The sequence below is a fragment of the Myxocyprinus asiaticus genome, chromosome 25 (genome assembly GCF_019703515.2).
Source record: "Myxocyprinus asiaticus isolate MX2 ecotype Aquarium Trade chromosome 25, UBuf_Myxa_2, whole genome shotgun sequence".
Lineage (NCBI taxonomy): Eukaryota > Metazoa > Chordata > Actinopteri > Cypriniformes > Catostomidae > Myxocyprinus > Myxocyprinus asiaticus.
Window position 1 is genome coordinate 6,496,927 of NC_059368.1, and position 12,545 is coordinate 6,509,471.

At 38.6% G+C, this 12,545-nt stretch overlaps 1 protein-coding gene across 1 annotated transcript in view; it reads left to right on the top strand.

The window, feature by feature from the left end:
• The window catches only part of LOC127415658 (sphingosine-1-phosphate transporter MFSD2B-like), a 39,541-nt gene that overhangs the window by 4,134 nt on the left and 22,862 nt on the right, over positions 1 to 12,545 (top strand). Inside the window, exons 3-4 of the mRNA XM_051654458.1 lie at positions 10,047 to 10,172; positions 10,742 to 10,866. Of these exons, the coding sequence (XP_051510418.1) occupies positions 10,047 to 10,172; positions 10,742 to 10,866 (251 nt within the window). The remainder of the gene's footprint in view (positions 1 to 10,046; positions 10,173 to 10,741; positions 10,867 to 12,545) is intronic.

Genomic DNA, 12,545 nt, shown 5'->3' on the forward strand with positions numbered 1-12,545 from the left:
GAAAAAATATCTCCACATTTACCAGTCTAGGTTTTGAGGGCGTGATGTTGTTTTTCGCACTCTCTGCACAAAAAGCAATCACATTCAGATTAGAGGTGCAAGTCCAGGATGAGTTTGACCTTGCAAGTGTAATGATAAAATGCGTTTTCAAATCCCGCTGGTTATAAACCCTTAAACCCCTTATTATGTCATCCAGTTTCATCCTCACGCAAACATACAATTTTAAAATCAGCTTAGAGCTGCAACTGTGAAGCAGTAGGCTAAGCACAAATAGGTTTAGTGCAACTGAAATGTTGGATTGTACTAGGTGCACACAAAATCAAAGGAAATAAATAAGATATTATATTTTGTCTATTTATATAATCTATTTTATGTACCATGGAGATTTACCTATTGTATTGTGACATTATTTTAAAAACAATTCAACATATTATCCACGTGATTCTCATAACTGTAATGTGAAATATCTCAATCTCAATAATGTACCAAAAAGACAAATTTGTTAAAGGAATAGTTCACCCAAAAATTTAAATTCTCTCATCATTTACTCACCCTCATGCCATCCCAGATGTGTATGACTTTCTTTCTTCTGCTGAACATAAACAAAGATTTTTAGAAAAATATCTCAGCTCTGTTGGTCCATACAATGCAAGTTAATGGTGATCAGACCTTTGTAGCTCCAAAAATCACATAAAGGAAACATAATGTGAAAGTGAACGATGTGAGAAAGTTTCAGATGTGAAAGTGAAACTAAACAGGCACCACATGTGACTTTCAGATGTAAAAGTGAAAGTGGAGATTTAGAGGAAAAAAAGGACTTAAATATTGATCTGTTTCTCACCCATACCTATTGAAGATATACAGGTGCATCTCAATAAATTAGAATGTCGTGGAAAAGTTCATTTATTTCAGTAATTCAACTCAAATTGTGAAACTCGTGTATTAAATAAATTCAGTGCACACAGACTGAAGTAGTTTAAGTCTTTGGTTCTTTTAATTGTGATGATTTTGGCTCACATTTAACAAAAACCCACCAATTCACTATCTCAAAAAATTAGAATACATCATAAGACCAATAAAAAAAACATTATTAGTGAATTGTTGGCCTTCTGGAAAGTATGTTCATTTACTGTATATGTACTCAATACTTGGTAGGGGCTCCTTTTGCTTTAATTACTGCCTCAATTTGGCGTGGCATGGAGGTGATCAGTTTGTGGCACTGCTGAGGTGGTATGGAAGCCCAGGTTTCTTTGACAGTGGCCTTCAGCTCATCTGCATTTTTTGGTCTCTTGTTTATCATTTTCCTCTTGACAATACCCCATAGATTCTCTACGGGGTTCAGGTCTGGTGAGTTTGCTGGCCAGTCAAGCACACCAACACCATGGTCATTTAACCAACTTTTGGCGCTTTTGGCAGTGTGGGCAGGTGCCAAATCCTGCTGGAAAATGAAATCAGCATCTTTAAAAAGCTGTTCAGCAGAAGGAAGCATGAAGTGCTCCAAAATTTCTTGGTAAACGGGTGCAGTGACTTTGGTTTTCAAAAAACACAATGGACAAACACCAGCAGATGACATTGCACCCCAAATCATCACAGACTGTGGAAACTTAACACTGGACTTCAAGCAACTTGGGCTATGAGCTTCTCCACCCTTCCTCCAGACTCTAGGACCTTGGTTTCCAAATGAAATACAAAACTTGCTCTCATCTGAAAAGAGGACTTTGGACCACTGGGCAACAGTCCAGTTCTTCTTCTCCTTAGCCCAGGTAAGACGCCTCTGATGTTGTCTGTGGTTCAGGAGTGGCTTAACAAGAGGAATACAACAACTGTAGCCAAATTCCTTGACACGTCTGTGTGTGGTGGCTCTTGATGCCTTGACCCCAGCCTCAGTCCATTCCTTGTGAAGTTCACCCAAATTCTTGAATCGATTTTGCTTGACAATTCTCATAAGGCTGCGGTTCTCTCGGTTGGTTGTGCATCTTTTTCTTCCACACTTTTTCCTTCCACTCAACTTTCTGTTAACATGCTTGAATACAGCACTCTGTGAACAGCCAGCTTCTTTGGCAATGAATGTTTGTGGCTTACCCTCCTTGTGAAGGGTGTCAATGATTGTCGTCTGGACAACTGTCAGATCAGCAGTCTTCCCCATGATTGTGTAGCCTAATGAACCAAACTGAGAGACCATTTTGAAGGCTCAGGAAACCTTTGCAGGTGTTTTGAGTTGCTTAGCTGATTGGCATGTCACCATATTCAAATTTTTTGAGATAGTGAATTGGTGGGTTTTTGTTAAATGTGAGCCAAAATCATCACAATTAAAAGAACCAAAGACTTAAACTACTTCAGTCTGTGTGCATTGAATTTATTTAATACACGAGTTTCACAATTTGAATTGAATTACTGAAATAAATGAACTTTTCCACGACATTCTAATTTACTGAGATGCACCTGTATATTTAACCACTTGAGTCATATGGATTACTTCTGTGTTTTCTTTATGTGATTTGTTTTAGAGCTACAAAGGTCTGATCACCATTAACTTGCATTGTATGGACCAACAGAGCTGAGATATTCTTCTAAAAATCTTTGATTTTGTTCTGCTGAAGAAAGAAACTCATACAAATCTGGGATGACATGAGGGTGAATAATGATGAGAGATTTTCATTTTTGGGTGAACTATCCCTTTAAATTGTAAAGTATTACATACTGTTTGTTGTATTGCCTTAAATTTATGCAGATCTTTGAAAAATAAATACATAATTTTTGTGTAGGCAGGATGGTTTGCTGTACTATATCACACAATATAAAATCAGCATATAAAAGCAATGCAACAAATAGTAACACAATGTATAAAACTTTACAATTTAAAAATTATATCTTTTGTTTTGCATAACAAGGAATAAGAATGAGATTTTTCTGCATTACGGTAATGACAATTTAGAAGGAAAACGTACATATTTGTCAAAAATATTATTAATTAATGGTCCTAAAATAGGCTTCACTTTCTTAATGCAGAACGTACTGTTGTTTTTCTCTCTTTGGAATTTGGGCTGAAATGTGACCTGAACATGTTCTTGACGTTCTTTGTGAGATTCCCCAAAATACAGGTAAAGATTCCAACAGGCAGGTCTAATATGCATTTTTTTGTCATGCCAACTGAGTGAACAGCGAGGGACGTCGTTGATTTACCCTATCCAGCTCAAATCTGTCTACCCACACTTCAGTGTTGCTATCAGCATTTTGGTGTTTTCAATCTGTGAGGAAGTCAGATATTTTATCTTGACTCAATTACTTCCTGTTTGTGTTTATCATGATGAGAGCAACAAAAATAAGCTTTGTAGGAATTCGAGCTATTCATTTTCACTCCGTTCTGTAGGTTCAGCTTATTTCCAAAAGACATCCAGAGGATTCCAAGCTCACATTGATTATCTTGTGAATTGCTGTTATTGATTATTTACAATATCAGAGTATCGCTCCATCCGAATATCCATACTTCCCTACTATACAGTATGCCAAGAACAGTATGCCAGTGGATTAGTATGTCCGAATCCTCAGTTTTCAATCAAGAAATACCCAGATGACCCACTATAAGTGATATACAGTGTTTATATATATATATATATATATATATATATATATATATATATATATATATATATATACAGTATATATATATATATATATATATATATATATATATATATATATATAGATAGATACAGCTCTGGAAAAAATTAAGAGACCACTGCAAAATTATCAGTTTCTCTGGATTTACTATTTATAAGTATGTGTCTGAGTAAAATTAACATTTTTGTTTTATTCTATGAAGTACTGACAACATTTCTCCCCAAATTCCAAATAAAAATATTGTCATTTAGAGCATTTATTTGCAGAAAATTACAACTGGTCAAAATAAAAAAAAAGATGCAGTGTTTTCACACCTCGAATAATGCAAAGAAAACAAGTTCATATTCATTTTTCAAAAACACAATACTAATGTTTTAACTTAGTTCAGAAATCAATATTTGGTGGAATAACATTGATTTTCAATCACAGCTTTCATGCATCTTGGCATGCTCTCTACCAGTCTATCACATTGCTGTTGGGTGACTTTATGCAACTCCTGGTGCAAAAATTCAAGCAGCTCGGCTTTGTTTGATGGCTTGTGGCATCCATCTTCCTCTTGATCACATTCCAGAGGTTTTCAATGGGGTTCAGGTCTGGAGATTGGGCTGGCCATGACAGGGTCTTGATCTGGTGGTCCTCCATTCACACCTTGATTGACCTGGCTGTGTGGCATGGAGCATTGTCCTGCTGGAAAAAACAATCCTCAGAGTTGGGGAACATTGTCAGAGCAGAAGGAAGCAAGTTTTATTCCAGGATAACCTTGTACGTGGCTTGATTCATGTGTTCTTCACAAAGACGAATCTGCTCGATTCAGCCTTGCTGAAGCAACCCCAGATCATAACCGATCCTCCACCAAATTTCACAGTGGGTGCAAGACATTGTGGTTTGAAGGCCTCTCCAAGTCTCCGTTTAACCATCAGATGACCAGGTGGGGGATCGGTGATGATCTTGGTGTGCCCCATGTCAAAAGAGCCCAAGCCCTATAGTCTATGTAAAATTATGGTCACTAGATATTACCTGGGACTATTTTTCAATGTATGTCTATGAGAATGTTTTTTTTTTTTTTTTGGTTTTGCTTTTTTGGTTTTATCAGCCCCCAGATAGAAATCCTAATTCCTAAATGCTTAGAAAACTATTAGCACATCTTTTATCAACAGGCCACAGAATTTGAGATATCATTCATGTCTGCTGGACAAATGGAGCAGAACGAGTTACAAAGTTTAATATTTAGAATTAGAAGTTTCACATCTCTTACCTTTAGTATAAGAGATAGTGATGCTTGACTTTAAGGGAAATCACTCTAAATGCCTGGTTCATTTCACACTGTAGTATCAAATCCTCTTACTTTCCCACTTTGTAGTATATAATTGTATTTCAAAGAGGCAGCAAGATTTAGATGACTGTAAATGGACTTAGGAATGCTCTCCAATCTTTTCATTTTCTTTCCTTGGTTATCAGAATAATTAGATTGCAACCTCCTGATTGTGATTTCAGAAGCCATTCATCTTTTTTTTTCATCATGGCAAAGTTGAGAATGACAGAGAGAAAATCAGTGGGTTAATTATAGGGTCTTTTGAAGAGCGATCGGTCCTGCCCTCTGTGGTGGTTTTCTTGCGAGGGGACCGAGAGTGCAAGTTGACTTGGAGACGCCAAACACTGGCTTTGATTGAGTGGATGAATGAGTTAGATACTCAAAAGCGGAGTGTTTGAGATTTCAGTAGTATTTTCAACCCCAAATGTGTGTCAGAATGTCTCCAAGATCTCTGGAGGAGAGTTCATAAAAATATGGCTTGCCAAATGGTGGTTAGACTTCCCATTATGTGTTGAAAGGTTCTCCCTTGTGTCCTCTTTACTCCCACACCACACATACGTGGGCACACACACATACACACCCTCAAAAGCACACATTTACTCTGCCTTATCCACAGAGCTTTCCAAAGGGTGAGTATGTTTTTTAAAGTGCGAAAGGCTTTAAATCTCAAACCACTCAAAACACACACATGCACACATATTTTCTTTATTCATTACAAGTCATTTGCTACACCCATAATGTGTCCATTGTGTCATTATTGAGTCACAGGTTTCACTTGTAAGCTATAGTTCACCTCAAAATGGAATATTCTGTCATTTTCTCAACCTCAGTTTGCTCCAAACCTTTCTTTCTTTCTTTCTGTCATGGAATGCTATTCTCCATATATTGAAAGTGAATGGGGACTGGTGGTGCTTAGCTCCTAAAATGTCAAAAAGCACCATAAAATTATCATCAATGTCAAGGATCTGGGAAGAAATGACTCAGTAGCATGGCTGGGAAAGTGAGAAATCTTTAATAATGATAAAATGGGCTGGGGGCCTGGGTAACACAGCAAGTAAAGACGCTGACTACCACACCTGGAGTTGCAGGTTCAAATCCAGGGTGTGCTGAGTGACTCCAGCAAGGTCTCCTAAGCAACCAAATTGGTCTGGTTGCTAGGGAGGGTAGAGTCACATGGGTTAACCTCCTTGTGGTCGCGATTAGTGGTTCTCGCTCTCAGTGGGGCACTTGGTAGGTTGTGCGTGGATCGCGGAGAGTATCATGAGCCTCCACATGCTGTGAGTCTCCGCAGTGTCATGCACAGCAAGCCACGTGATAAGATGCGCGGATTGACGGTCTCAGAAGCGGAGGCAACTGAGACTTGTCCTCCACCACCCGGATTGAGGTGAGTAACCGCGCCACCACAAGGACCTTCTAAGTAGTGGGAATTGGGCATTCCAAATTGGGAGAAAAAAAAAAAACACTGTCCAGAAGTGCGGCCGACTTCTCTGGGCTCTGTCTCATCTTAGATGGAAAGTAGAACAGTGGAACTATGTTTTTTGGTCCGAAGAGTCCACATTTCAAAACGTTTTTGAAAAACACAGCCGTCGTGTTATCTGGGCAAAAGAGGAAAAAGACCATCCAAGCTGTTAGCGTCAGGTCCAAAAGCCAGTGTCTGTATGGGCCAGGGGTGGGGGTAACTCAAACATCTGTGAGAACACCATGAATACAGAGATACGTATGTACAAATTTTGGAGCAACATATACTGCCATCCAGCACTGTCTTTTCCAGGGACGTCCCTGCATTTTCTAGCAGGACAACACCAAACCACATACTACCCGGATTACAAGTGCATGGCTGTGCATGTGCCGTGGAGAATAGCGTGACCAAAATCTAAAGTCAGGTAATATCAGAAGACAATACAGCCATTAACAAATGAAACAAGACCAGTGTATATACACAAAAGGGTAAAGGGGAACAGGTGAACCTAACAAGACAATCAAGGGCCAACAAGTGGGTGTGGCCAGGGAGCAAAAAAGAGGGAAGAGCACATGGCGTGCAACAACAACAAACCATGTGCCCAGACAGAGACAGGTTAACCAAAAACACAGAACAAAAACAACAGGACTGTCAGGGCAGAATCCTGACAATGAATGTTGTCGACTTGATGACTTATGCTCTGTATTATAAGTGTTCTGATGGTATAAAATAGCATTTTGTAAGGAACAGACTGAAATTAAATTTGTTATTTGCTGAAAATCTGTGCTATAGCTTTCAAATGTCAACTTTATTTTGTCTAGTTCTTTTTTTTGGGGGGGGGGGGATTTTTCCCCTTTTTCTCCCAATTTGGAATTCCCAATGTGCTTTTAAGTCCTCGTGGTCACATAGTGATTCACCTCAGTCCGGGTGGTGGAGGACGAATCCCAGTTGCCTCCACGTCTGAGACCGTCAACCTGCGCATCTTACCACGTGGCTTGTTGAGCGCGTTGCCATGGAGACATAGCGCGTGTGGAGGCTTCACGCCATCCACCGCGGCAACCACGCTCAACTCACCACGTGCCCCACCGAGAACGAACCACATTATAGCGACCATGAGGAGTTTACCCCATGTGACTCTACCCTCCCTAGCAACCGGGCCAATCTGATTGCTTAGGAGAGCTGGCTGGAGTCTCTCAGCACGCCCTGGGATTCAAACTAGTGTGCTAGCGAACTCCAGGGGTGGTAGCCACATTTTGTCTAGTTCTTAAAAAAAAAACATCTGTGTGGTGCTTTAAAGGTTCACTCAGTAATTGTTTGAAGTATGTCAAAGTGGCTTACATTGGCTCACACTGACACCTAGTGGCTTGGATGTTGCATCATTCAAACACAGTAGGCATCAGTGCAATGGGAGAAAGGTGCCATCTGTTGTTCCTGGCAGTCTCCTCTGTACAGGCTCAATTTGCTTAGGATTAAGGTGGGGTTAGGGCATCTACTGCCTCCCAGGAACAAACTGTGGCACCTTTGTACAATGGGCAGTTTTCAGGTACCAGTGCCATTGTAGAAATTCACTATGCACAGAAAACCAGGATTAATTTAATCCATGAATGAAAGTGTCCAATAACAGGGCAGTTACTGAGACTGAGTAGTTTTTGACTTGTCATGTGATGCTAACAAGGCAGCCCCCATGAGGCACCCCTGCTCCATTTAGGATAAAAGAGATTTTATATGGTTACTGATATGACTGAACTCTTCATCTCACATGAGTGGTGATGATTTTATGCATACGTTTCAAAATTACTATTCATTTCTTTAAAAGTAAAACATTATAAATGAGGGAAAAAATGACTGAGTGCACCTTTAGAGAACCCACAAACCACTATGCTGATCTGTAGAACCTATAATAATTAACCTAGAACCTAGAACCCTTATTGCTTAAATGTAGCATCAATAAATTATTAATAACATATTTGCATTTTAATTGCCTAGGAACTATATAACCAACTCTATAATTAACTCTATAGAGTTGAACCCTATAAAAAACCTTAAAGGAATTCTGTGGTCGATACATTTTTGACATAATGTTGATAACAAATAAAATTAATTTCGACTCATTCCTCCTTTCTTTCTTTTTTTTAATTTTCTTCCCTTTTCTCCCCAATTTGGCATGCCCAATTCCCAATGCACTCTAAGTTCTCGTGGTGGTGTAGTGACTCGCCTCAATCCTGGTGGCAGAGGACGAATCTCAGTTGCCTCCACATCTGAAACCATCAATCCGCGCATCTTATCACGTGGCTTGTTGAGAGCGTTACCGGGGAAACGTGTGGAGGCTTCACGCTATTCTCCATGGCATCCACGCACAACTCACAACGTGAGGAGGTTACCCCATGTGACTCTACCCTCCCTAGCAACCGGGCCAATTTGGTTGCTTAGGAGAACTGGCTGGAGTCACTTAGCACACCCTGGATTCGAACTCGCGACTCCAGGGGTGGTAGTCAGCGTCAATACTCGCTGAGCTACCCAGGCCCCCTCATTCCTCCTGTCTTAAAAAAAAACAAAAAAAATCATGTTTACAGGCAAATTGTTTACGTATTGTGGCTATGCTTTTGAAACAGTGAGTATTTTAACATTTACGGATTGGCCCCATTCACTTCCATTGTAAGTGCCTCACTGTAACCCAGATTTTTGCTTTTTTTTGTTTTGTTTTTTTCTCCCAATTTGGAATGCCCAATTCCCAATGCGCTTTTGAGTCCTCGTGGTCATGTAGTGATTCGCCTCAGTCCGGGTGGCGGAGAACGAATCCCAGCTGCCTCTGCATCTGAGACCGTCAACCTACACATCTTATCACGTGGCTTGTTGAGCACGTTGCCATGGAGACATAGCGCATGTGGAGGCTTCACGCCATCCACCACGGCAACCACGCTCAACTCACCACGTGCCCCACCGAGAACGAACCACATTATAGCGATCACGAGGAGTGATCCCCATGTGACTCTACCCTCCCTAGCAACCAGGCCAATTTGGTTGCTTAGGAGACCTGGCTGGAGTCACTCAGCATGCGATTTTTGCTTTTTTTTTTTAAAGAAAAGGAGGGGCAAGTCAAAATGTATTTTTGTGATAATCAACATTATGCCACAAATGCTGTCCATTAAGATTAACTTGTATTGAACCCAGAATATTCCTTTAAGAACCTAAGGTGCCTCAAACCATTCAAAATGTGATAAAATCTCCCCTCACTCACTGCAATGGGTGCATCTAGATGGACCCTTCACCACCCACATGCTTTTAGAAGAAACTCTGAACTTTGAGCACAAAGCCATATGCCATGATTTTCACCTAGAATTATCATTGAAGAACAATACAAATAACTGAGACTGGGGAAGTTCTTGCAACCTTAATCAAGCACTCACTGACTGCAACAAATCAAGATATATTACATTGAAGAAAAAACTACAACTGTCACGTTTTCAGGAAACTGCTGTTTGTGACAGCTACCAATCTTTTAACACATTTAACCATGTTTAAATCCATTGATCAGAATTCCACAAATGTGCCCCAAGTTCAGTGTAGAAAAGTCACCAGATTACTGGGCATAATTATATCTCAATGAACAGTGTTGAACCTTATATTCTGACCCCAAATCTTCTTTTTTTCCAGACTCATCTGGATCAGAAACTCACCGTATGTAGCAAACTATGTTTCGCGATCGGAGGAGCTCCAAATCAGGTCGCTGGGAGTGCAACCGCATTCTTTCTTCAGATATATCTCCTCGACATTGCGCAGGTGAGATATCAATGTGCTATAGTAAAAGATTTAGTCACATAATGCCAGAGGATATGATCTTAGTAGATATTATTAATCATAGAAGAATACCCTAGATCAGCTCTTTGATTAATGAATTAAAACAGGTCATGCATTTTCAAGAAATCTACTGCTTCTATTCTTCTACCTTTGAAAAGAAACTTACTAAATGCTGAATAGCCATTGAGGATTAGTTTGGGATTTTTTATTATTAAAAGGATAGTTAACACAAAAATGAAAATTCTGTCATTATTTACTCACCCTTATGTTGTTCCAAATCCTTATGATCTTTTTATTTTTCCCTCTGTAACACAAAAGGAGATGATAGGCAGAATGATATTTACTTTCATTGCATTTTATTGCATTGTATTCTCCATACAATGAAAGTGAACGATGGCCGAAGTTTACTTTATGCCTAATTTGTGTTCCACGGAAGCATAAATGTCATATGGGTTTGGAACAAAATGAGGGTGAGTAAATGATGACAGAGTTTTTATTTTGAGGTGAACCATCCCTTTAATGTAGTTGGCAACTTTCTCTTTTCCCGACAGATTAACCCTTTTCAAGCTTCCATGGTGTTGTTCATCGGTAAGGCATGGGGTGCAGTCACTGACCCCATTGTTGGATTCTTCATTACTAAGAGCAAATGGACAAAGATTGGACGACTCATGCCATGGTGAGTGGCGTATTCTCTTTTTCAGTCAAAACCCCATGACTGAATTCCGTTCAGCTGGTGTATGGAAAAGTTTTCTTATTCAGAGTGCTGCTGTTGTTTTGCTATCACTAAAGAAATGTCACTCAAATACACTTCCAGGTTTTGCTTTCTGTTGAAAAAGACAAGAATATTCTTATACTAATGCTCTTTTGCCACTAGTTAGTCCACAATAACACTCACACATAATAATTACATCTAAGCAGGTTCACAAACTGGTCACTAAATGTTCCTACTGTTAAATGACTTCTAAAAGCTTGTAGCATTCCCGTTTGGGCTTCTCAAGGGAATTAAGTGAGGACTTGCCCAAGATTGAGTGTCTAACAGGAAGTCCTCATTAGACTAGATGTGACATCATAGTGTCTGGCAGGAAGTGGATTTCAGAGCATCACTGCGGAACATCTCTGCCATGCCCATGTGGGCCTTCTGGTGTGTCTCAATGTTTATTATGCCAAAGCTCTGCCAACACAAAGACAACATTTAGATTTATAGATTCTACAACATTCCCTCTACAATGAGGAAATTCCACTGTTTTACTCATCAGCATGTTATTCCGTTATTGTGCCAAAACCCTGCTGTAAAAACTGCTTACACCAGCCTAAAATAGCTAGCTGGCCTTTGCTGGTTTCTCTGTCTGATTAGCTGATAAGGATACCAAAAACCCTTTTAGAAAACATCATACCAGACAAGCCTGCCCAGTGGAGACCAGCTTAGTGGACGACTAACATCAGCAAACCACATTAGGCTGGTTTAAGCGTTATCTTTTCTTTTTTTATCAGGAAGGACTCTTGAAATTTCTTTGTGACATTTCTTTTGTTTATAGTTACGTAATTAATGATATTTTTAGCACACTGTTTCCTCCTCTTGTCACTACCTTTGAAACCGGCGATTCATTTTCAGAAGCTCAGTCCAGTTCCTAAAACTTAGCAGTTGCTTAAATCTGAAATCTCTTTCATTGACATAATTAAGAAAGTATGCAATACCACTAAAACATATAAAGTCTGTTCCAAAACAGTTTTTGTGAGGAATATATAATATAATATAATATAATAATTATATATTTATTTAGCTTTTTTTTTTTTATGATTAATTGTGTGTAAATAATCCAAAAGTCTGGGACCACATAAAAAATCTGGGAATTTATTTTTTACTTTTAAACATAAAAATAAATCAAAAGTTTTAGGATTTTAGGAATTCCACCGAAAAATATAAAGTCTTTTTCAAAGAGATTTTTTGTGAGAATCTGATTTCTAGAAAAATCATTAAAAAAAAATGTCATTTAATATAATAATAACATAACGTAACATAACATAATTTTTATTATTACATGTTTGAATGATCTTTTTATTTACCTTTTTTTGTGTAATTGTGTGTACAGTGGAGTCCAAAAATCTGTGACCACATTGAAATTTTGGAAGATTTCATTTTTTCTTTTAAACCTGTTAAATTTTGAAATGCATTTATATTTTTCAATTTACTTTTTCACTCAAATTATTATATTGATAATGTAAATAATCAGCTAATTTAATTTGTCATTTTTCTAGAAAACTCATAAACTGTTTTTCTTTTTATTATTAATTTAATATAATATGTTTTCTTTTTTATTCATTATTTTATTATATTTTTATTGTGTGAGCAATTAT